The sequence below is a fragment of the Colias eurytheme genome, chromosome 13 (genome assembly GCF_061535395.1).
Source record: "Colias eurytheme isolate Ceu_HAF_F1 chromosome 13, ilColEury1 Martin Lab GWU primary, whole genome shotgun sequence".
Taxonomy (NCBI): Eukaryota; Metazoa; Arthropoda; class Insecta; order Lepidoptera; family Pieridae; genus Colias; species Colias eurytheme.
The window spans coordinates 5,284,011-5,309,284 of NC_142992.1; the positions used below are offsets into that span (position 1 = coordinate 5,284,011).

Consider the following 25,274-nt stretch of genomic DNA (forward strand, 5'->3'; position numbering starts at 1 on the left):
TCAAAGACACGCGAGGTTAAACTGAAATATTTCTCTTGAAAACATACCCCCGACTGCCGACGGTTTCCCACTATTTCTTTCGCGCTTCCAAACCTGCGGGAAAAGCATTTCCACGTGGTTGGTCATATTCATTTTTTGATAATAGAGACATCTTTGGGGTGGTCGATGTAACTAAAAGCTTGTATTCAAAGTGTTCCGAGCTCCGAGTCTACATCTAATAAAATTAAATTCACTTTTTGCCATATAATTTAACTCTAAATATTATTTTTAAGATGAATGGAAAATTCTTTCAGTTGATTCATTCCATTTGTGTTATTATACCTTTTTATTAAACATTTCTTTGACTCATTCTGAAAATTTATTGTAGTAATTGATTTATAAAATTATTTCAGATTCCTAATAATTAATTAAAATTTTGTATTTTCATTTGTGTTTGAATTATTATTTCCTAAAAGCCCTGACAAATAAATTCAATACGACCTGAACTGGCAACTTTTTAAATGGCAACCCTGTTTTTCCGGCAGCCGGGCCATAGAGCCGGGCTCTCGATGTTTCATGTCGACGTCTGACGGTCTGTCGAGCAAAGAGTATACTGTCGAGTGTCGAATGTCGATAAAAGATTGACACGCTTGAAGTCTTTATTTTGGGGATATTATTTACGAATATTAACACTTAGAATAAGTAATATATTTATTTTTGATCTTAAGAAAGAGAATTTTAATATTCGTAGACTACCAAAATGAGTACTATATTAGAAAAGATTGCAGCCATTGAGTCCGAGGTTTGTACTAGAGGTTATGCTATTCCGAACTTAAAATGAATACAAAAATAACAAACAAATGTTTAAATCATGAAACAAAATCCATTAACATTTATCAATGATGCATAAAACATTTATTTTCACAATATTTTAGCGCAAAATTATAATCTAGCGGTTACTTTTCAGATGGCTCGGACCCAAAAAAACAAGGCTACTGCTCTGCATTTGGGTATTTTAAAAGCAAGATTGGCTAAATTGCGGCGAGAACTCATCACTCCAAAAGGTGGCGGTGGAGCTACTGGTGAAGGTATGTTGATGAAATACATATTTTCAACTTGAACAAGCAGTCCTCGACGTCTGCAAGGTATGGTAACGCTTTATAGTGTAATGACCTTAGGTAGGCAAGTGTAAAGTGGATGTACTTTACTGTCTTTACTGGCTTATCAGTTATCAACCATCTGTGCCCTGAAGAGATATTGTGAGAATCCAAGCCAAAACCACTTTTCATCTGTTTAGCTGTTGATTAACTTTTTGTTTACCTACTTTATAATAGATAACTTATTATTTCGCAGGTTTCGATGTCGCCAAAACCGGTGATGCCCGAATTGGATTTGTAGGTTTTCCATCCGTAGGAAAATCAACACTGCTATCTAATTTAGCGGGAGTTTACTCTGAGGTTGCGGCCTATGAGTTCACAACGCTTACAACTGTTCCTGGTTGTATTAAATATAAGGGTGCTAAAATTCAGGTAAGTGTTTATTTATTATGTAATGAATAAATCCTTATTTCTTTTTACATATTCTTAATATTGAAAAGGTAACGCAGCAATATGGAATAAAAATAGTTACTACTACTGACTACTGTCAATATTTATTGTTCAGACTATAACTGACGGCTGACCACAATTAACTGAGCATATAATTTTATCATACAGTTTTTTAACTTTGTTAAACACAGAATAATCTCTTATACTTAGAATGGGTGGTTAGTACATATACACAATAATAAATAAATCATTTATTTCACTTAAAACATTTTACAATTTAGAGCGACTCAGGCTCCTAAGATAGTAAGAACTGTTTTTTAGGAGCCTGTGTCTTCCATTTAGGTACAGTTACACGACACGAAAAAAAAATCAGAGACAAATTAAATAAATCAAAAATAAATTAAAAATACCCTATTTAAACAATCCCTTTTCTTTCAGCTACTTGACTTGCCTGGTATTATTGAAGGTGCTAAAGACGGCAAGGGTCGTGGTCGTCAAGTGATTGCCGTTGCTCGCACATGCAGTCTTATATTCATAGTGCTCGATGTTTTAAAACCTCTACAACACAAAAAGTTACTAGAACATGAATTGGAAGGTTTCGGCCTGCGGTTAAACAAACAACCTCCAAATATATACTTTAGGAAGAAAGACAAAGGTGGAATCAATTTGAACACAACTGTAAGTTATTAATGATTGAAATTTATTAACCAATTTCTTGTTATGAGAATTGAGAATGTATATGTAGAATATTATTTAAAATATGACTTATAATATAACATTGTGAAAGTGGTAAAAAACGAAAAATTAAATAAAAATAATCGAACAGCATGCTAAATGGAACCTAATTTACCTAAACTTGTTTTGTAGAAACATCATTTGCTGTTAATTTTAACATAGTTTCGGCTTCTATCTTCAAATGTATTGATTGCTTTAATTACTATCAGTATTGATATTTTTACTTAAGAATATATTATATATAATTAATTTGTTTTAGTGTCCACAAACTGAACTGGATGTAGAAGCCGTAAAAACAATTCTTTCAGAATATAAGATACATAACGCTGATATTACACTTAGGTATGACGCTACAAGTGATGATCTTATTGATGTCATTGAAGGAAATAGAATTTATGTACCATGTATCTACTTGTTGAATAAAATTGGTAAGTAAAGTTGTAATAATGCTTTTCTAAAATATACCTGTATAATATGTAAAAGAACAATATTAACACCACTTATTGCTTATGAATGGCTGAAGAAATTTTAATGATTTTTTATTCTAAGCCGATAGTAATTTATGAAAACACAATCTTTTTCACACACAAACTACAAAGTATCATTATATAAGAACACCATACCAACAGATGCACAAAAGTTATTTCAATAAAATTTTATAGAATATGTTAATTAATAAAATTTATGAAATTTTTGTTATAACACAACATATTATTTTCAGATCAAATTAGCATAGAAGAATTGGATGTAATCTACAAAATTCCGCATTGTGTGCCCATCTCCGCTCACCACAGGTGGAATTTTGATGATTTATTGGAGAAAATGTGGGAATATCTCAAGCTTATCAGAATATACACTAAACCAAAGGGCCAACTGCCTGATTATAACGCTCCCGTTGTTTTGCATGACGATAGAACAAGCGTAGAAGATTTTTGTAACAAGCTGCATAGATCTATTGTGAAGGAGTTTAAATAGTAAGTTCCTTTTATTGCTGTAAAGTTTGTTTTTCCTTAAAAATTGTTAAATTCTCTTAAATACATTTATTTATAGTCGAGCCAATTTAACAGGCAATATTTGACGTCTATCAATTTTATCTTCGAAGAGAGGTAACCTGCTTAAAACATTGATTAAAGTGAATTAATGTGGTTACGTTGTTGAATTTTATTGAACTGTCAAATGTTGCCTATTAAAATGGCTCCGCTATAAGTATTATATTCTTAAAATTTTTTCAATACTTGGAAATTGGCTTCCTATAATAATGTTCAAATAATATAAAAGAAATAAAATTTCTATTTCTGTAACATTTAATTTATTTTTGTTAAATTAATTCTTGAACATCTATACTTTAAATAATATCATACATTTTTATGAAGAATAAGTGCATACATACTTACATTATTTTGAAATTTGTACTTTTTCTTACAGTGCCCTTGTATGGGGTTCATCCGTTAAACATCAGCCGCAGAAAGTTGGTATCGATCATGTTCTAGCAGATGAAGACGTTGTTCAAATTGTGAAGAAAGTTTAGCATGACCTATGTTTTATGAATTACTTATACCTACAGAAATATTTTATTCACCATCAAGTTAAACTTGTTGAGATATCCTATATCCACAAGGATGTAAATCATTGGAAATATGATTATAAATACATTAAAATAAATACCTAAATGTTAAATTCATTTTAGCATTTAATTTTTACTACATGACAAAAATATAGTATAAATTGAAAGCTTCAAAACTTAAGTGTTTTAAATGTATTAAGACTCATAATTCCACTATTACATTCTTGTGCAAGTATCATGTTTGGTTTATCAATAAACGCATATTGTGTTGTATTTATTAAGTAACTATATTTTATCTTTTTTATGAATGGTTTATAAATGAAATATATGAGAAAGATTTGTCGAGCTGTCTATAAGTTATAGATTCATCAACTTACACATGAAACATTGCTAATAAAATTATGCTTGATAAACCAAGAGAAAACATATTTGTTTAAAATATTCAAGGCGACATATCTCTTCTCTATAAAACTGTCTTGTAAATATATAATTAAAACTAAAAAAAATGTATGCGTGTACTAGAGTACACACGTAAGAAGTGAAACTTCTTTATGACCTTAAAAATGTCACGAGTATGGCGTAACGCAAAAATGTCACGCGTACGGCGTAACGCAAAAATGTTACACAATTTTTGTCGGTAAAACTGTACATTATAGGGCGTGGAATTTGGGGGTAGTGGGGGGTGGAGAGAGGGGGGGTGGGTACTAGGAACTTCCCCTGTAAAGGGGGGGGGCGCGAAAATTAATAGTTTTCGAGATATTTACAAATTAAGTTTTGGTCCGCCTAAAGCAAAGGGGGCGCAAAGTAAGGACTTAGAAAATTTTTGATCTAAAGTGAAAATTGTATAGGAATCATAAAATACATAATTTTTATTCAAAACGCTAAAATAAGCATGTTTTATAAAAAAAACTTTTTCTCTAAAATATAAAATGGCCGAGATATTCGCCCTCAAAGATTGATGATAAAACCTAACCTAACCCTTTCCCTATCTCCTCATGTCTTTTTTATATTGTCTCAGACACTGCCTTAGCTCCGGCGCTACGGGAAGTGCAGCCCTTCCGCCCTTGTGTGACAAAGCACGGTCGCCCGTACTCCACTTCGCAGCTTCAGCTTATTGGTCGCCTTCGGCGATCAGCCTCAGCCGCTCCGCTCCGCACGGCTCCCGAGCTTTGTCACGGCGGGCGAGGGCTGCTCTCCCTCCGCGCCTCCGGCTTTTTACATACACTCTAGGGGTAGGACAGACAAGACCACGTGGAATTCGGGGTTGACAGCTTCGGTTCTGTGGCAAGTCTTATGATAATGCAATGCTTATTTTAGCGTAACGTTTTTTAGCTAGATTCGGACTTTCGCAGCTTAATATTGAATACATAATATTCCATCATTGAAAAAATTTACATTTTACAATCCGTCATGTATCTTGGTAATTATCAAGTTTAGAGAAAAGTTGCCCCAACAAAACATGCTTTTATTAGCGTAATCTTTACGATAAAACAATAATAAATAGGTGTTATAATGATACCAACTCCATCAAAAATTTTCTAAGTCCTGCGCCCCCTTTGCTTTAGGTATTTTTTTCCAGTTCCACATTGATCTGAAGCAATTAATATTAATTATTACTTTACAATAATAGTTTTCAATACTAGTAATATTGCATTAGCTCTTTGATTTGAAATATGACAGATTTAATGTAATAGACATTAGTATGACCTGTAGTTTTTTTTTTTTTTTTGTTTAATTGGGAATCGCCCTTAAGTCGCTTCTGGCACTCGCCGGCCGCTGCCGCGGCACGCTCGCTTCGCTCGCTCGGCTCGTGCGGCAGTTCAAATGTTAACCTAACACGCTCGTCGCTTCGCTCCTCGCTACCTATTTGTATGCTAAAAGTAAAAGTTTAATAGTTTTGTACAGTTTTAGGGCTTAACAGGAGTACGCACGAAACGATCTCGACTGAAAGGCAGCAAACGAACGGTAACTGAAAATGACGTCGTTATTGTTTTGTTCCACGGTACAAAGCGTACAATTAATATTGGACAGCGCTAGTCGTCCGCTAAACGGATGAATAAAATAAATTAGTCGTCCGATTACCGGATGAATAAAATAATTTAATCGTCCGATAACATCTATTTATCTATATAGTTAGGTTATTTATCTATATAGTTAGGTTATCGGGGTTTCTTTAGAGAACTGCCGCACGTATTATAGGTTTTTTGTGGGGGGAGGAGGGCACACGTAGGTATTTGATTTTTTTTTGCGCGTCGACGGAGCCCCGCTTCGCGGGGCTCCTATTTCTGTGTAGTTTTTTTTTTAAAGAAACCTAACCTAACCTAACGGCTAACCTAACCTAAACTAGATTTTTTTTTGCGCGTCGACGGAGCCCCGCTTCGCGGGGCTCCTATTTCTGTGTACTTTTTTTTTAAGAAACCTAACCTAACCTAACCTAAAGGCTAACCTAACCTAAACCTAACCTAACGAATTGAGGGTGAATATCTCCGCCATTTTTGATTTTAGAGAAAAGTTGTTCCTATAAAACATGCTTATATTAGCGTTATCTTTACGATAAAACAATAATAAATAGGTGTTAAAATAACAACAACTCCATCAAAAGTCCTGCGCCCCCTTTGCTTTAGTCCAACCCAACTAGCTTTAGTGTTAAAAGGTTATCTAGTAATCCGAATAATCGGACGATTAAATTATTTTATTCATCCGGTAATCGGACGACTAATTTATTTTATTCATCCGTTTAGCGGACGACTAGACACTTCGATTAATATTTTTGTTAAATTATAAATTGCGAATATTAATAATTTTATTTTATTTAATCTATTTTACAAAAACTATACTTAATAATAATTATTTTTAATGTTGTTGTTAAAAAATATACAAATTTCATAAATAAAATTTAAATTATAATATTTTTTTTGTTAGATAGAAATGTTTTACCTGAAATGAAACGCGTTTGACAATCGCTGTAGGTCAATTTGACACTGTCATAACAGTAAGTTCGCGTTTCAAAGATAAAATGGAGTAAAATTTTCCGATTTTCAAAAATTCGTGACTCAAAAACAAAAAGTTTTCGCGCTGTGAAATTTCAGATTTAGGTTCCATAGGACAATAGCTAACCACAAAAAAAATTACGACTCTCAACTCCACGCCCTATAATGTACAGTTTAGCCTTTTTGTCCAACCCCGATATAGAAGTTTCACTTCAAAAATGTCTTTATTTATATTAAGTGCTTAACTCTTTCTGCATAATACAACTGGTTTTTTCCCGTGAATGTTTACATAATGAAATCATATATTGAAAAATATATTGTGTTGATTTCTACAGATTTCTAAGATCAACAAACTATCACGTGTTTTTGTGTTTAAAACTTTGAAGTTTAACATTGTGTGTAACTCAGGTTGTTTATTTCTATAAGCATTTAATTAAGACTTACAGTTATTTTACATTGTATAACAAAAGATGAATAAATATCGTTATTTAGTTACTTATGTTTTTTTTTTTACTCGTTTTTTATCAATACAAATAAAATGTCTTCCGCTGCATCTGTCTGCAGACATTCACAAATACCCGTTGTTATGTTATTCATGAAAATATAGTTGAAGTTTTCAGTAAGTTTTCAGTATTCCTATTTTTATCTACGAAGCAAGATGTATGTCGTATAGGTAACTGACGCTAATTATAGACCGGGAGATATTGACACAAAATTTCGAGTCATTTGTAAAAGGATGGCGGTTCTACAGGGTTCTTAGTTGGGAATGACAAAAAGAAAAATGATGGTGTGAACGCTGGTACCGGCGGCTTAGTCGGGTGGGCGTTAGTCGAACTCGTCGGAAAATAGCGAAAGTCAAACGATTTGTAAAGATAAACTACGATAACATGGCGCGCCCCTCCAAATTACTGTTTCAATGTGTGTAGTGACATCCTTACGAAGGAGTTTGTATGTAGTTGTACGTATTCGTCTTTAGTACTTTACGTCCAGATTTGTTGGTCAACTAATCATAAGTTGCCGAGCGCCCAAGACAACGCACGTGTCGTTTTCATAGAATACGTCAGTGCAGCGCCATTACTTATAATAATGAGCGATTAGAGCGTGACTAGTCGAGCAACAAATCCGTGGATTTGTTTTTGTTTGACGGCCGTCTCATTACGCACACATGCGTTGTGAATCTTGGTGGTGCATTGTAAATACTTTCACAAATACTTTCAAACGTTTTGAATTTTGGAGGGGCGCGCCATGTTATCGTAGTTTATCTCTAACAGTATGGCACTTATTTTTCCTGTAAGTTTGAGGATCAACGAATATAAATACAAAATTTCAAAGATCTGGGTGTTGGAAATCTTCACTTATATAAATTAATAATAAATTAATTTTTCAAGTATGACAGCACTTTTTCCCCCTACTAGAAGTATGGCAAATATAATAATGGTCATATTTTATTAAATACTCTCCAAAAATCCAAATGCAATACTGGTACAAAAAGTTTGGCAAAATAATTTTTTTTTGCAGATTTTCGGCGGTATGGCGACCATTTGGAATCGTCCGAAAAGTATGGCATGGCGATTTTCGTAAATGGCTGCACGACGATGGTTACCTGTGCAAAAGTTAGCCTGGTACAAATGGTTGAATAATTGTTTTATTTAAATCAACACATTCGCGTCGGTATGGCGGGCTGTAAGTCACACCGGAGAAGTATGGCATGACACTACCGCCTACTTCTTTTTTATGGGCTATCGGTAAATTCTAAAATTTCTGTGTTACAAATCGTTTGACTTTCGCTATTTTTCCGACGAGTTCGACTAACGCCCACGCGACTAAGCCGCCGGTACCAGCGTTCACACCATCATTTTTCTTTTTGACGTTGCGTACTAAGATCCCTGTAGAACCGCCGTCCTGTTACAAATGACTCGAAATTTTGTGTCAATATCTCCCGGACTAATAAGCGTCCCATTGAATATTAGTTTACAAGAGTAAAATGCAAAACAAACGGTATTTGAATTTCGCGCCATTCTTATACAGAGTATCTACATTATTTTATTATCTGCGACAGTATAAACATTCTCTTGGTATAAAAGCGAAATTGCAAACTTGTACAATGATAATTTATTATCAACCCTAATATTATGGCTACAGTTTATAATACATTGAACGAAAATAAAAACTTCTAAATCTTATAAGTTATATTAAAATTAAGTTTTGTTAGGAAATGCATTACCGAAGCAATTTACGTAAAAAATTTTAGATGATTTTTTTTGTTGAACATTACGCGTGCATAGGTTAAAAATTAAAAAAAAATATAGATATTTTTGTTTATCTATAATTCGGATTTTATATGCTGGCAAAACCGAATAACTGTCAAGCTATTTCAAATGTCATTTTTAAATTTTACTTTCAAAGTTTCAAAAATCAAAACATTGGGTTTTGTAGATTATATTTTTTATGTAAAGTCGTATGATATAACAGTATACTATTGTTACTAGAGTTACTGTTCATAGAAAGTGTGTTAATAATGTCAAGCTACTGATGAATTCAACAACGTTAATATTATGAATACTTTTCAAAGTTTGACCACACCACAGGTAGTAAGTATATTTAATTAAGTATATAAATTATAATGTGTATTGTGTCGTGCTGTTGATGTGAGGACACAATCATATTTTACTTTTTTATATTCTAAAGTAATTATTATTTTCTGTAAACATTTTTTTGTAACGTCTTGTAACTACACCTATTATTTTGAAAGATGTTTGTCTATAATTGCTTGGAACCTAATTATTTATTTCAAATCAGTTATTTTTTTTTATTCATTTATAATATAACAATAATTTAGAAACGATGTAAAATAAAACAGAACTTTTTTATTTACAAATATTTCAGCGCCATCTTTTGAAATTTGCATGTACTGACTAGGTTTTATTTACAAATCAGCGCCATCTATTGTAATTTGCATGTACTGACTAGGTTTACCAAACTATGCATTAGTTATAAATGTTATCACTAGATGGCAGTTCAATGTATTTCAGAAAGCGCGGGCTGCACTGCATCGCGATGTTCGCGCCATTTGTACGGAAGCTTGTCACTTCCTTGGAATGGAGATCACCAAACCTGCCATGGAAATAATTGCTGAATTGGTGTACAAGAAACTTGAAGTATATGGGTCGGATTTGGAAGCTTTTGCTAAGTATGACTATTAAAAGATTATTTGCCTAAAATGAATAAATAAGACCTATAATATATTTTTCTGATTTCGCTGCACGATATTAAAATTATTATACTATAATACCTGTGATAATACTATGACACAGACTATGACGTATTCCTAGCTTTCTGCCCGCGGCTTCCTCTGCGTAATTAGGTAGGTAGGTACTTACCTAGTGTATTAATATCAATAAGTAGGTAAGTAATAATTTTCCAGTAAAGATTATGCATGAAAAAATCATCCAGAATCACGTAACTAATCCATTGATGAAAACTGAAAAGCAAGATGAAAATCGGTGGAATAGTTTTTGAATTCATCGCGAACAGACAGACAGACGCTGCGGAGGACTTTATTTTATATGACCTAATAAAGTAGTGATTTACGTGTCAGCAATATGTTTGAACAGGCCATTATTTCAATTTCTCGCAACTCTTTTGTTAAACAGTATAATAATCATTATTTAGAAACCAGTTTAGTACTCGATCTGCATAATATTATGAATTGCAATGTGGGGCATAAACTGTCTTGCGAAGAGGATAAACTAAAGGCAAAAGGTGTTATTATTGACACCATTGCTTTGACATTGATATGATGAAACCAGATTATTTTCTTAGTTTACGTTTTTATGTTATACTAGCACTGCCCCACGGTTTTACCCGCATTGCTCCGCTTCTAATGGTCTTCGGCACGATGATATTTTATAGGCTTCTTAGATCAAATGGACTATCTAACAGAGAAATATTTTTTCAAATCGGAATAGTTGCAGTGATGCCTGAGATTAGCGCGTTCAAGAAAGCAAACAAACAAACTCTTCATCTTTATAATTTATTTTATTTATTTATTTATTTATAACTCTTTATTGCACAAACTAAAATATGACAAAAATACCATTAATACATAAGAAAGACATAGTTTGTACAAGAGGCGGCCTTATTGCTAAGCAGCAATCTCTACCAGGCAACCTGATGGAAAGGAAATGTATGAAGTTAATGGGATAGTGCAAAAAGAAGAAAAAAAAAAACAATAATAATAAATAAATAAAATTATGTAAGTATCAAAGATACCTACTACATAAATACATACTACTACATAATAATACAAATAAATAAAATACATATAAATACATACATATGCTTTGTAATAAACATATACATACATATTATTATATAAATAGAATACATATACATACACATACTATAGTACAAACGCAAAAAAAAGATTATATATATATATATATATATATATATATATATATATATATATATATATATATATATATATATATATATATATATAAACAATAGTTGGTGACGTCAGCAAGCAAAGCAAATCTATAGCAAGGAAAAGAAGTGATCTTTAAGCAACAATTTAAAAGAGCAGAGCGTTTGAGCACGTCTAATATTTTCTGGTAATGCATTCCATAGTTGAATAGCCCGGACAGTGAAAGAATTATTAAAAAATTTAGAATGATGGAAAGGGGTGCTGAGCAATAACAAGTTGGAAGAGCGAAGAGAGAGGGAATGACTAGAGCTTAAATAATCGAAGTTATCTTTTAAGTAAGAAGGAGTCTTAGGGCTAAACAGAACACAGTACAAAAGATGCAGCAGATGAGTATCCCGGCGATAACGGATAGGAAGCCACTTTAGCCTTTTCCTGTATTCAGAGACATGGTCAAATTTACGAAGTCCGAATATGAATCTGATACAGAAATTTTGGAGCTTCTCAAGGGTGTCAAGTTGATATTCACGAATATCGGGATAGCAGGAGTCTGAAAAATCAAGGAGAGGAAGGAGAAGGGATTGAGCTAAGGTAATTTTGGTTGTGACGGGAAGAAAGTTGCGCAAGCGCCGTAAGGAGAAGGCAGAAGAAAAAACCCTTTTTTGAACTTGCTTTATTTGTTCATCCCAGGAAAAAGTTTGATCAAGAGTTAGACCAAGACTTTTTACCTGAGCACTGTAGGGGATGAGAACTCCATCAACGACAACGTTCGGTAAATTGGTCCAGTCAATTTTTGAGACTAATTGCCTGCTTCCGAATATGATAACCTTGGTTTTGATTGGATTTACTGTTAAACCATGACTTTTGCTCCATTTGACTATTGCTGCAAGGTCAGCGTTAACTTGGAAAATCGCTTCAGGTAGTTCAAGAAGTGACGCATGTTTATATAATTGGAAATCGTCCGCATACATATGGTAAGATGACACAATATCCTTGGAAATGGAGTTTATAAAAATGGAAAAAAGGAGGGGAGACAGAACGCCACCTTGAGGAACACCAGCAGAAACATTGCACCAAGTTGAAGAAACTTCCTCAATTAGTACACGCTGCCGACGTCCCTCTAAGTAACTTTGTAACCAATCAGTAGCCGAGGAGGATAAGTTAAGAGAGCGCAGCACTGCCAGCAGTACGTCGTGATCGACGCTATTAAACGCGTTACTGAAATCAATCAGCGTGAGTATGGTGAGCTTTTTGTTGTCGAAACCTCGTCGGATGTCATCAGTAATTTTAATTAAGGCTGTGGTCGTGCTGTGTCCTGGTCGAAAACCAGACTGGAAAGGATTTAGGAGTTGGTGATGATTTAGGAAAATGCTCAGTTGTTCTTGTACCAAACGTTCGAGAACCTTGGATAGGAAAGGAAGGATAGCAATCGGGCGGAAATCAGACGGAGTCGAAGGATTCGGATTTTTAGGGAGAGGGAGAATATGGGCATTTTTCCAAACGCTAGGAAACTTTCCTGTAGAAATGGAAGAATTAAGGATATGGGTGATGACAGGATTAATGATGGGAAGGATTGGAATGATCATGCTTCGACCAATACAGTCACTACCAACAGCCTTCGAGGTAATTGACAACACGCTCTTCTTAACACTGCTCTCGGTGAACTGACGGATTACGAAAGAAGGAGAGCTAGGGAGGGGTAAGGTGTTAAGATAGTTAAGGGTACTAGATTTTAAGGTGGGAAGGAAATCAGAAGAGGGATTAGAAAAGTGAGAAATAAGGTCATTGACATGGACTGTACTAGGGATAGAAGTAAGGGGAGATTTGCCAAGTCCAAGGGATCTGAGGAATTTCCACATTTTCGACGGGTCACCGTTGTCAATAGATTTGGCAAAGTGCTGACGTTGTGCATCCCTACATAGCGTATTGCAGCGATTTCGAATCATAATAAATTTTTCCCGATTAGTATCCGAGTTTGACAATTTTAATTTAGACTTTGCCCGCGCCTTCTTTCTTAACAGTTTTTTAAGGTCATCTGTCATCCAAGGGGCAGGCAAGTGTTTTAACTTAACAGGGCGGAGTGGGGCATGTGCATCGTAAAGTTTAATAACCAAGGAATTAAATAAAGACACTTTCTCATCGACACTATCGGCAGAAAAGACAACCGACCAGTCAGTGTTAGAGCGTTTTCACATTATCCGATCCGATATCGGATATCGGACACCGATAGCCGATATCCGATATCGGATAAAATTTTCCCTTTCACATTGTCCGATAAAATCCTTCCGATATCATCATGAGTGTTGCCAGAAATTTTTAGAGAAAACTAAACTAAATTGCCAGTTGATAATAAAGGTATAATTAAAAAAAAATCAAATGATAGATCATAGTTGTACATACATTAAAAATAACTACGTAAAAAAAAACAACTTCAAAAAAAGAAAAGTAAAATGTAAAAAGATTTGATATCATTAATTACTGCATATTATGTAGATGTGCTATTTACTAAATAGTTTTGATATCGGTCATTTGTATAGTATAGGTATGTTAACACATTATAAATTAAATAAATTTATATCAATACCTACTACAACCTAGTATTAGTTAATAATTTTAGTAATACATAATATTATGTATCAGTAAATACCTTTCAAAATCTATGAAATGTATTTTTAACAAGACGTACCTAGTCATTTAGTCATTTTTTCACTATATACATTTATAAAAGTTCATGTAGTACCTGTGATAAATTTATTAAGTGATACAATCTTTGTTCACATTTTCTATTATTTTTCTTATTACACTGCAAATAATATTGTCACCCGTTCAAATATATATTTTATAATATGATTGTTGTCATTTCCTGTAAGTAAAGATACATAAATTATTTTATTGTCTCAAGCAATTATTTTAGAATTAGGAGTTTTCAAATATTATTTGTTGTTAATTCAAAATAAAAATAAAATCGGTGTGAAATCTCCTCCTTTTTTTGAAGTCAGTTTAAAACAAAGCACTCAATGACAACAATACAATAAACAGCACAACCACAGAGCACAACCAACATCCGAGTAGGAGGAGGAGCGAGGCAGAATGAGTTAAAATAAAGATGATAGACACTAATATTTTCGAAGATAGATATTTGAATTTAAGAACGCAATATATTAATTTTGTTTACTTCAGTTCAGTTCAGTTCAGCCAATTGCCGTATATTTTAATATGGCAATTAAATTAGCTGCCGTATAAATCGTATTTTTAATGCCTATAAATACTTAAATGTGTGTTTTCTTAATAAAAAAAGGTTTCTTTTAATAGAAAGGATTTTAGGTTAAAGCAAAGAATTTTTTTAAAGATTTAGCGCCCTATAAGACTGAAAATACACAAACTAGTGCTTTTTTGCTGTTGGTATACTGCCTTTTCGAAAATTGTGTTGGCAACACTGAACATTATCGTCCGATAGCTCACGGGTATATAGGTGTCGGCTCCGATATCCGATATCGGATCGGACAATGTGAAAGACAGGTACATATTTCATACATTTTACTTCCCTCCGATATCGGATATCGGCTATCGGCTTCCGATATCCGATATCGGATCGGATAATGTGAAAACGCTCTTACTTGCGTCTTCATAAAGTAGCTCAGTATTCATTTTAGCAAAATTACGATGCATGGCAATTTTTGGTTTTAACTTAGGGGGTTTTATCTTATACGAAAGGAAAATAAGGTCATGTGAGGAAAACATATCGGCCGAACACTGTCCGTGCTCGGTGACATGCTCAGGAGAGGAAACAATGACAAGATCAAGGAGGGAAGGAATACAGTTCGGAGCGGTGTGGGTAGCTTGTGAAGGAAGGACTTTTAAATTATAAGAATCAACTATAGATAATAGCCTTTTACTGCGATGATCACCCTTGAGTAAGCAAGTGTTAAAGTCTCCTAAAAAGATAATATGCTTATAAAGTGGCGAAAAGGATTCAAGGATGTGATCAAAGGACGGGAAATAGTTAACTGTAAGGTTAGGAGAATAAAAGACACCAAGAAGGATTTTAGTATTCGAGGAAGTAATCTCAATAAGAAGATGTTCGGCAACATCACCAGGTGGGGGCTGAGGAGATAGACTAATAATGGAGTAAGGAATTTGTGAACGCAAGTATATAGCCACCCCTCCCCCCGTTCGGCCGATCCGATCATTTCTTATCAGATTAAATCCTGGAAGACTATAAGAAGAGGAAGGGAGACAGGGCTTTAACCAGGACTCGGATACTAAAATAGCGTGGACAGGTTAGGAGTCGAAAGTAGCAAGGAGATCAGGATAGTGTGCCGGAATACTCTGCGCATTAATATGTACTATGTTTAAGTTGTTTTTAAAATTAGAAAAGAGAGAAGAAATGCAAGGAGAAGGAGAACAGGTTAAACTATGGAAGCTGTCGTCATCTGAGAAACCATTGTTTGAATTTAGTGTAATGAAACTTTCATTATCTGTACTACAATTTAAAGTCATAATATAAATATAATATAATAAATATACTACGTAAATATATTTAATTGGCTAAAAAATAAAAAATAAAAAAAAAATAATAAAAATAAAAACAAAAAATATGTAACGCTCAAACATTACCTTTACCACCAGTTACATTAAAAATAAAAAAATAAAATTAAAATTACAACAAAAGAACACAAAATTAAAACAATTACTATCAGTGACAGTTCAAATATGCTAGTATCCACACAAACGACACTATTACATAAAAAAGAAAATGTAAAATAAGTTGACATTTGACATTTGACAATTGACAATAGTCAAAGACACTGTTGCCAGATCTCCCGATTTTCCGGGAGTTCTCCCGATTTTAGTAAAATCCTCCCGACATCCCGGATGCTCAATCAAACCTCCCGATTTTTATTTACTGTTCCACAGCTTGAAGTCCAGTTACTAAAAACACTGCGATGCACTGCGTCTACTGCGTGAAACGAATCACCAAACCACCGAACGAATCATAAAAGTAATAAGTTTGTACAGTATGTAGTGTAAAGTATGCCTTCATGGAATGGAATAAAGTTGAATATTAAACAGCAAGACTTTGGGACACCAGACTAACCGGGTTTTCTAATTATTATTATACGACCAAATTAGGAGACATAGTTCAGTCTAGTAATTTTAAGGATAAGTAAGGTATTTAAATGAACAGTATTAGATTGCTTCGTTGTTACCAGAGATAAACATGTTGTTACTTGTGAGCACTTTGTGAAGTGAGAAAAGTTTTGTTTGTTTCTAAGTATCATCATTTTAAAGTGTTAATTATATAAGTTTTAAAGCTGTAATTGTCAGAACTTAGAATGTCTAGTTCTGAGAATGATCAAGAGGTGCAAAATACACCCCCAAAGAAAAAGAAGTACAGTGTCAGCTATAAACCGGATTGGGAAAAAGATGATCTGTTTGAGGGATGGTTATCAAAAAGTAATAAAGGTAAGGGTCAAAGGGGACTTAAATAATAATAAAAGCCTTACTTAGTTACTCAATGATAAAAACTTATTGAATACAAAAAACCCATTTCATTCGTTATTCAGGAAACCTCCTGGATTTGTATGCATACACATGTAAATAGTTCGTGCGTGTAGTGCAGTAATCAATTTGTAATTTTGACATTTCGTTTTGTAGTTCCACAACACCACACAAAAGTACTGACGTGTTGAACTAATTTGAACTCTAAATTCACAGTTCAAATGATTATTTTTGGACTATGCAGACTACATTTTTTTTCTGCGTTCTATTCTGCAAAGTTATTGACTTTGATCCAAGAAAGTCATTGAGGCTTTATGGTCTATGATATTTTTGTTTTTTTTAGTACTGTTTGCACAGTTGGTTTTTAAGACTCATCATCTATAAGGCGGCCTATAAAAGTTGCCAGTTTAAAAAAGTATTCTTAAAGTACGGCAGTATTTTCGTCTTGAGAAATTAACGCATTTTTGTTGCAATATTTAGGCTACATTAAAAAATATTCTTTTCAGGTCCAGATTTTGCTTATTGTAAAGTGTGCTCTTGCGATATAAATATAACGAGAGGGGGTAAAAATGATATTAAAAGACACAAAGAGACAAAAAAACATGAAAGCAATAAGCTGAAAATTCGAGGTCAACAGAGTCTAGACCAGATGTTTACAAAAAAATCTACATCGTTAGAAAAACTAGTCAAACAGTCAGAAATTAGAATCGCCGCATTCATAGTTGAACATAATATTCCGATCAATGTCATGGAACATTTCCCAGATTTAATAAGAGCAGTATGCCCAGATTCTGAAGTCGCAAAAAGGATTACCTGTGGACGTACTAAAACAACAAAAATTATTTCGGAGGTGTTGGGAAGAAGTGACGTTGACACCATGGTTGAAGCCATGCAGACAAATAAATTTTCGTTAACAGCTGATGAAAGTACTGATAAAAGTACAAAAAAGCATTTAGCAGTAATTGTGAGGATCGCTCGAAATAATCTGAAGGTAAATATTATGTTTATAATGTAAAGTTTTCATTTTAAATATGTTACCTTTTATACTTTTTAAACCCTATTCTTTTTCAGGTGGAAGATTTTTTCTTTGAAATATTTGAAATTCTTGAAGGTAACGCCGAAAAATTGCATGAAATAATTACAAAAAAAATGACCGATTTGAGGATTCCATATAAAAAAAATATGATAGGGCTGGCCGCAGATGGTGCCAACGTAATGATGGGAAAAAACAATTCTCTTGCTACGAAGTTCAAACAAGACATACCACACCTTTTCGTTATGAAATGTGTATGCCATTCTGTACATCTTGTAGCGTCTAACGCTTGCTTAAAATTGCCTCGAGAACCCGAAGATCTAGCACGGGATGTGTATAACTATTTGAATGGTAGCCCAAAACGTACCGGCTTATTGAAACAATTCCAAGATTTTTTGGAACTAAAACCACACAAATTACTGCAACCTTCTCAAACAAGATGGCTCTCTTTAGAGGCAGTAGTAAAGAGGCTACTAGAACAATACGAAGCCTTAAAGTTGTACTTTAGGGACGCTATTTTCAGTGACCGTATTAAAGCTGCAGAAAACATATTGAGAATGCTAGAAAACCCAGTGAACAAGCTGTATCTGCAATTTATGGCGTATGCCTTAGGAATATTCAACGAACTAAACAGAACCATGCAATCAGAAAATACGAATGTACACATAATTTACAACAGGGTCATGACCGTAATCTACACAATTTTGGGATGTTATGTGAAAGATGAATACATTTCAAGAAATGATCACAAAAACATCGACTATAAAAATCCCAGAAAGTACATGGATATAAAAGATTGGTATTTAGGCGCTGAAGTAGGGGCGACATTATCTTCACCAACATTAACAATCAGTCCCGAAGAAATAAAACAATTCAAGTTCCGCTGTTTGGAGTTTTACATTGAGGCAATTAAACAACTATTACAGCGATTTCCGTTTGAAGATGATATGGAAATTTTGAAAAAAATGGAGTTTATGGATCCAAAAATAGTTTGTAGTGGCAAAATACTATCCATCGCCGACATATTGGGAAGGTTCCCAAATATAGCACCTTCAAATATTATCCAACAGATTGACACCGAATGGCGGCTTCTTCGGAATACGAAGTTAAACACGGAAGATGAAAATTTAGAAGTAGGAGCTTTCTGGAAAAAGATAGCCCAGATGCATTTGGGTGATGGCAGCAAAATGTTTCCAAATTTAACTTCGACAGTTTTGAGTTTTATGTGCTTGCCACACTCAAGTGCATCTGTGGAAAGGCTGTTTTCCCAAATAAATTTAACCAAGACAAAGTTACGTAATAAGCTGTCTACCCCGGTTATATCGGGAGTCCTTCATACAAAAAATTTATTAAAAAATAATTGTAATTGCTTTAATTTTGAAATTAATGACAAAATTTTACAAAAACATAATAAAGATATATATTAAAAAATCTCCCGATAATTTTTGTAATTTTACCCTAAGACTCCCGGATTTTTATAGGTATGCCTCCCGGAAAATAAAATTTGGATCTGGCAACACTGGTCAAAGACCTAAGTGCGATCGTATAATAATCGGGTATCTAGCAATAAAATAAATGAGTAGTACTAACTATAATTAACTATAGATAAAGTGAAAAGATAAAATATAAAACTACAATCGAGTTTTAAATCAAAACTGACAATACTTGAAAATATAAAGCAGCAAAGTAATTGAAAGAAGGGATATTAACACAGTGATAACTCATATTATGACAAGAAACATAAATAACTAAATCAAATTACTAAGGCAAAACATACAATTGAAATAAACATGCATTGAATGCTTACTTAACTTTGCCGAGCCTCTTGGGCCTTACATTTGACACAGGCTTTGAGTTATTGGCTTGTTGTGGCAAATTAGTGGAAGTTGAAGGAATGGTTTCAAGTTCAGCCATTGTAGTTACTTTATGTCTTGAGCCGTCTGAAGCTTGAACAATGATATAACCATCTTTAGTCCAACAATTGGCTATACCGAAGCGGGTCCTTGCAGAAGTGAAAACATCATGTCTTTCCTTCATAAGAAATTCTGACAGTGTGTATCCAGTACCCTTCAGAGCAGTCTTAGAAAACCAAATGGTATCTCTTAAGGAAACATCTTTAAATTTAATTATAATGGGCCTGGGCTTATCTGATTTTGCTGAACCTAAACGATGGCACCGGGAAATAGATTCCTTTTGAAATTGAGACACTTTTATGTGATCCGTCACCACTTTAGACACCAAATCTGCAGGATTTTCTTTTGAAGCTTCTGGTATTCCGTGCAATAATAACATTTTCCTCCGACTTCTCATCTCCCATCTAATATACTGATTTGAGAGGAACTCAATCTGCGATTGCAAAGTATGCAAAGAAGATACAACAAAAGAGCGGAAGGTGTTGAACTCTGCTGCTAATTTTGAAGTGGGGCTGGTAGAAGCAGGTTGGGAATTATTGGTGCTATTAACATTGTGCAGGTCCCGCTGAAATTCAGCCATTTTTGCATTGAACAAGGCTGCCATGTCAGTCATAGATTGTTTGACAGAATCCATTGTGTGGTTTCAGAGTGAAGTAATAGTTTTAGTGTGTGATTGTTGGATATTTATATAAGGAGATTTAACTGGTAGGTGAAGGTACAAAAATTAACACATATAGGTAAATTAATACTATGAGTTTGTATGTAAAATCAAATTTAAAATATAACAGCTTACGAAAAAACGTGTGTCTCTTTTTTGCTCCTACCCTCGAAAAAACTATAATATTAGTATTGATTCTATACCGACAATGTAAAGAATTTGTTTCTTTGGTTTGTAAGTAATTACTAGTTTAAATTAAAAAAATGTGTGCGTATACTAGCGTACACACGTAAGAAGTGAAACTTCTTTATGACCTTATTTTTCAAAAAATAATTTAGGTACTACATGCAACTTTACAGAAATAGGTCGAATCACGCGTAGTAATGATAAGAAAAAGGTGGCGCGTAACAGAAAAATGTCACGCGTAACGAAAAAATATTACTTACACTAAATTTTTTTCCAACCCCGATAAAGAAGTTTCACTTCAAAAAAACGTTGTATAATCAGCATATAATAAAAGCCTATAATATTATGATCACGTTGCTAGTTAATACGAGTTAACTGAAAAATAGGGGAAAAATACATTTTGTCTATTAGCTGTGGCGCGCCGTTTTACGGAGTAACCCGCGGGCAAGTATCACTATAGCTTATGAGTTAAATGTTATAAAGTGGTAATTAAGCTGCAACACTGCCAGGCATCATCAAAATCCGCGCAGCGTTTTTTCGAGTGAAAGATTATCAAACATACATCTGTATGTATACTTTACAGCCTTACAAACTTTTGTGTTTATAATATTAGTAGAATTCTATCATATATGTTAAATTATTTATAAGATTCTGCATTTCAGACATGCAAAACGGGCAACTGTTAACTCGGACGACGTCAAGTTATTAGTACGAAGAAACCCTTCATTGGTAAGAAACGTTTTTTACAACTGTTAATACCTAGTAGGTAAGATTATCGTGAAAAAGCAAAAAAGCAAGTTTGAGTTTGAGTTTAAATATTATATTTTCATACCCTTCAACTAGTTTCCACACCTGCGAAAATTTTAAAATATAAAAAGTTACAGAAAAATTATCTATGGCTAAAATATAATTTTACTATATATTTTACAGGCGAAGATTATAAGATTATTAAGCGTATTTGCCAAAACGTATCACTCTATGGCTAATGAAAACTTGTTTTTTCCCTAACCGCGGCTGTACACACTCGTCGAGAGCCTCTCGTCGAGAGCCTCGGCCGAAAAGACTCTCGTCGAGAGCATGCCTGTACACACTCGTTCTAACATTTGAACTGAAGACTTACACGAGAATGGACGTAGAAAAAGCTGCTGCTATTTGTCTTTGTGCCGTGAGCTATTATAATTTTTTAAACATTTACTATAAAAAAAAATTCTCAAACCATGGAGAAAAAGAAGATGGTGGATGATTACCATGCACCGCAGTAGAAACAGGGAAATAAATATAAAAACTTCCTGAATAGTTAATGTATTTTATTGTATTTTTAAAGAAACGCTTCTTTGTTTCAGAACAATGGAAAATCCATTGGCTGAGTTGGTGGCAGAACCTTCTGGCCAATTTAAAATAAATCCATAAAAAATAAGTTCCATAAAAAAGGTTCTGTTTGATAACACTCCAAAAACTGTAATTCTCGTTCATTAGACCCGCACGTTTTTCACTATGTAGTGAAACACGTGCGTTCATAAATAACGTCAGCGAGCAACTAACTGAACAAGTGTGTACATGCTCGCTCTCGTTTTCCTCGCGAGACTCAACGAGACCCTTTGACTCGGGCGCAAAAAACCGACCAGTAACCGAGACAATCGAGGCGAGACACGAGAGAGCGAGACAAGACGAATGCCACCATGTACATACTCGTTCTCGGCCTGTCTCGGTGTGTCTCGGCGAGTGTGTACAGCCGGCATAACGTTCGACAACATAGAATGGCTGTTATCAAGCATTTTTCACTCAAAAGTGATACTAGCAAATTCAATTCTTCTAATATGATATTCATAAAAAAAAAAAAATTAAAAGAACCTCTCAGTTAACCAAAAAATTGATGCTCTTACGCAAAATATTGTCCTATTGTAACAGCCTTATAAGAATATTTTTAAATAAAACAATAGCCGTTGGTCTCATTGTCTTTTAAAGTCGTTAATTCGCTTGTACTGCCAATAACTTCATTGTCATTATAATACTAGCTGGCAAGAACTTAACAAAATATTTTATTAATCGCCTTTGCATTGTGTTGCAATGAAACAACGCATCAACATGCTCCAAATAATATGTTATAATTTCACATTCCATACATATAATGAACTCGAGCACCGTTTCGTTTGTATCAAAATTAGGTATCCCATATCTACTATCTTAAAAATTATTTTTATCGATATTTTTTTTGGTTATTTTATAATTTGCACTATTATTGTAACCAATTGTCTGCTTAAACCGCTCTGATACTTACATCAAACCACTATAGGTACCTAGTCTAGTTTCATGTTCAAAATTACTTCTTACTTTAATATTATCGCATTAATCGTCCGAGTCATATTATCTCTTGTCCTATAGGAAACGTGAAATTAAAACCCATAATAAACTAATGATTAAAATATACCTTTGATTATTAAAATGACATGTTGGATCATTAATTATAAAACGTAATTTTCCTTAGTCTTATTTTTGCATATTTTGTATGTGTAATGTTTATATTCACGTTAAAAATTAAGTATTCAGTTGAAGCTACTTAGGTAATCCTTAATTGTTCATCACTTTACCGACAATAACATTTTAAACACCATAACGAAATACGTCGACGCATAAATTGTTAATTTCCCAAGAAACAGCTGATAACATGCAATAATGAATCGGTTGGTGGTTATTTAAATAGCAATTTTAATTCAAATTCGATTCTGAATCACTAACAATCCGTATGATGGAGGTTGTTATTTATGCAACCGCTGTTTTCAAGTGAAAATCATATAATTGATGTTCTCGCCATGTAACTAGTATATTAATAACAAATGTATCATTCGACGGGCGGGAAAAGTCGTGATAGGTGTTGAATGTTGAGTTGAATTATACAGAGTTATCTAATTTTGCATGCGGTATTTGTGATGTTTATAATAAATAAACAGAATTTTATTTTAACCTATAACACTTCTTAGTGATGGCTTAAGTACCTGCGTCGACTTTGTTAACATTAGGACCTGCTCTATATTTTGCGGGAAAGAACATTTTTCTGTATACCTACCCTACTTCAGTTTTTTGTTACACATTTAATGCATTATATTATTATGAGATGATAGGGACTTAGGTTAAGTATATGATTTACAAGCAGCTTCACAAAAAACAGTAGCCATTTCAGCCAGTTCATCAGGTTTGGTTCATAAGTTTGACATAAATTATTATTATCTGACTTTCCTGCTTTTGTATAATTTTCCAAGGAATTGTATACGTGTTTATTTCTTTCATATAATCATAATTTACTACATAATATTAAACAACCGTAAAGACCAAAAAAATCCACAAATTCCTTTATAGAATTATTTTTTTCATTTGTTTGCAGAAATCACACCTGAATGGGATCGCTTGCAACTCGGCTACAAAAGAGAAACGACGGAAAACAATACCACTTGTCTCTAAACCAGATACTCTTGCGAAGACTAACAAAGATGAAAACAAGGAAGCAGAGGGTGAAGATATGGTTGTTGACCAAACGATTGATTTGACTTTTGATTAAATACCTAACTAATATGAACTTAATTCATGCTTTTTATTGTGAACTTTTAGCCTATGTATAGCCATTTTATTTAGATTTCTACATAAGCACTGTTTATTAGGTATGTCTATTACTATAGGATTTTAAATCATAAATGTAGAGAAAAACTATTTGATCCTTTTGTGTTTTTTAGCTACTACGATTCAACTCTAGGTACAGATTTTAGAAATTATTTCAATACAAAAAAAGCTAAACTTTGATACAGTGTGCAATAAGCTCATATAATAGCAATTATATTTTATCGATAAGCAGCTATTAGGATGTAATAACCATTTACTCCACCGGTATTTTCGATAACGTTCTAGAAAATTTAGTTACCATGAGATGGAACTCTTCCTAAAACGGTCGAACGTTCAAATAATTAATATGGATAGGTAAATATGCAGACAAAAGCGAAAGCATGCTGGCGCAAACCAGGGACATGGCTGAGCGTGCCGCCAAAAAACTCGTTATAACCAAACACAATTACAAACAAACAGAAATGGGGGTGGAGTCGGTGTTGTTTTGTTTTTTCCGTCTGCATGTCAGATTCATACATCGCGCTTAATTCAGAAATTATTTGTATGAATTATAAATCTCTAAAGTGGCAAAGTGTGTTCCTGATGTTAGGATGCATTTTCCCATAATATATCTATCTACTTAATAATTTATACGAACTTATTCAAGTGAAAACGCATTCAAAAATGAATACATATTAAGTACCTAATACTTATTACAATTGGGGAACAATTTTGTATGTTCCGTTACCCAAATGCCTGAAATGCCTTCCAAAGATTTTAGACGTAGGTACGGATTCTTGGGGTGTCACAATAAATTTTCTTCTAATATCGGACGCGCGTCTCTACACACGTCTCTGTGCCAGGTAGTTAATTACTCCTATAACGACAGTTAGAGCATAATGAGATTTTTGCAATTCAACAGTAGCACATTACAGGGTGTTTGTCACCTCCCACTGACCCAGGGGTTATTAGGCGGGCTTGTTAATGAATTTCATGTACGCTGCAAATGCTTGACGTGTGTTTTATATCTTTTTATAATTAACATTAGTATGTTTTATTTTTACTGATGATAGCTGGTCTAAATTAAACTTTGGTGTAAATTGCAGTAAAAATGATAGCTTCAATAATGGGTAGTACCTACTCCAGTTTA

At 33.7% G+C, this 25,274-nt stretch overlaps 4 protein-coding genes across 6 annotated transcripts; 3 read left to right on the top strand and 1 right to left on the bottom strand.

Annotated features, from left to right (window-relative positions):
* The first annotated feature begins 598 nt into the window (after positions 1-598).
* 128up (GTP-binding protein 128up) lies at positions 599-3,819 on the top strand. The gene is made up of 7 exons (XM_090108604.1): positions 599-781; positions 947-1,067; positions 1,333-1,508; positions 1,965-2,204; positions 2,521-2,689; positions 2,983-3,235; positions 3,687-3,819. Exons 1-7 carry the CDS (start codon positions 740-742, stop codon positions 3,787-3,789), a joined length of 1,104 nt encoding a protein of 367 aa, XP_089964730.1. The 5' UTR covers positions 599-739; the 3' UTR covers positions 3,790-3,819.
* Positions 3,820-9,218: 5,399 nt separating this feature from the next.
* On the top strand, positions 9,219-24,086 carry LOC149903378 (centromere protein S-like). 3 transcript variants are annotated; one of them, XM_090109055.1, is made up of 4 exons: positions 9,219-9,406; positions 9,848-10,005; positions 21,196-21,262; positions 23,913-24,086. In XM_090109055.1, exons 1-4 carry the CDS (start codon positions 9,371-9,373, stop codon positions 24,084-24,086), a joined length of 435 nt encoding a protein of 144 aa, XP_089965181.1. In that variant the 5' UTR covers positions 9,219-9,370. The 3 variants fall into 3 exon arrangements, with proteins under 3 accessions (XP_089965181.1, XP_089965180.1, XP_089965182.1); XM_090109054.1 differs by having other exon boundaries at positions 9,219-9,403; positions 9,833-10,005; XM_090109056.1 differs by having other exon boundaries at positions 9,219-9,403.
* On the top strand, positions 16,578-17,758 carry LOC149903379 (uncharacterized). Its single transcript, XM_090108802.1, has 2 exons — positions 16,578-16,707; positions 17,250-17,758. Exons 1-2 carry the CDS (start codon positions 16,578-16,580, stop codon positions 17,756-17,758), a joined length of 639 nt encoding a protein of 212 aa, XP_089964928.1.
* On the bottom strand, positions 19,580-20,323 carry LOC149903380 (uncharacterized). Its single transcript, XM_090108888.1, has one exon. The coding sequence runs from the start codon at positions 20,321-20,323 to the stop codon at positions 19,580-19,582; it is 744 nt and encodes a 247-aa protein (XP_089965014.1).
* Positions 24,087-25,274: the final 1,188 nt, after the last annotated feature.

Coding starts and splice junctions, on each gene's coding strand:
- LOC149903378 (XM_090109054.1), top strand. CDS start 9,371: ATGAATACTTTTCAAAGTTTGACCACACCACAG. Junction 9,404..9,832: donor AAAGTTTGACCACACCACAG/GTAGTAAGTATA, acceptor ACTAGATGGCAG/TTCAATGTATTTCAGAAAGC. Junction 10,006..21,195: donor GATTTGGAAGCTTTTGCTAA/GTATGACTATTA, acceptor TCTGCATTTCAG/ACATGCAAAACGGGCAACTG.
- LOC149903380 (XM_090108888.1), bottom strand. CDS start 20,323: ATGGATTCTGTCAAACAATCTATGACTGACATGGCAGCCTTGTTCAAT.
- LOC149903379 (XM_090108802.1), top strand. CDS start 16,578: ATGTCTAGTTCTGAGAATGATCAAGAGGTGCAAAATACACCCCCAAAG. Junction 16,708..17,249: donor GTTATCAAAAAGTAATAAAG/GTAAGGGTCAAA, acceptor TATTCTTTTCAG/GTCCAGATTTTGCTTATTGT.
- 128up (XM_090108604.1), top strand. CDS start 740: ATGAGTACTATATTAGAAAAGATTGCAGCCATTGAGTCCGAG. Junction 782..946: donor TTGCAGCCATTGAGTCCGAG/GTTTGTACTAGA, acceptor GTTACTTTTCAG/ATGGCTCGGACCCAAAAAAA. Junction 2,690..2,982: donor CTACTTGTTGAATAAAATTG/GTAAGTAAAGTT, acceptor TATTATTTTCAG/ATCAAATTAGCATAGAAGAA.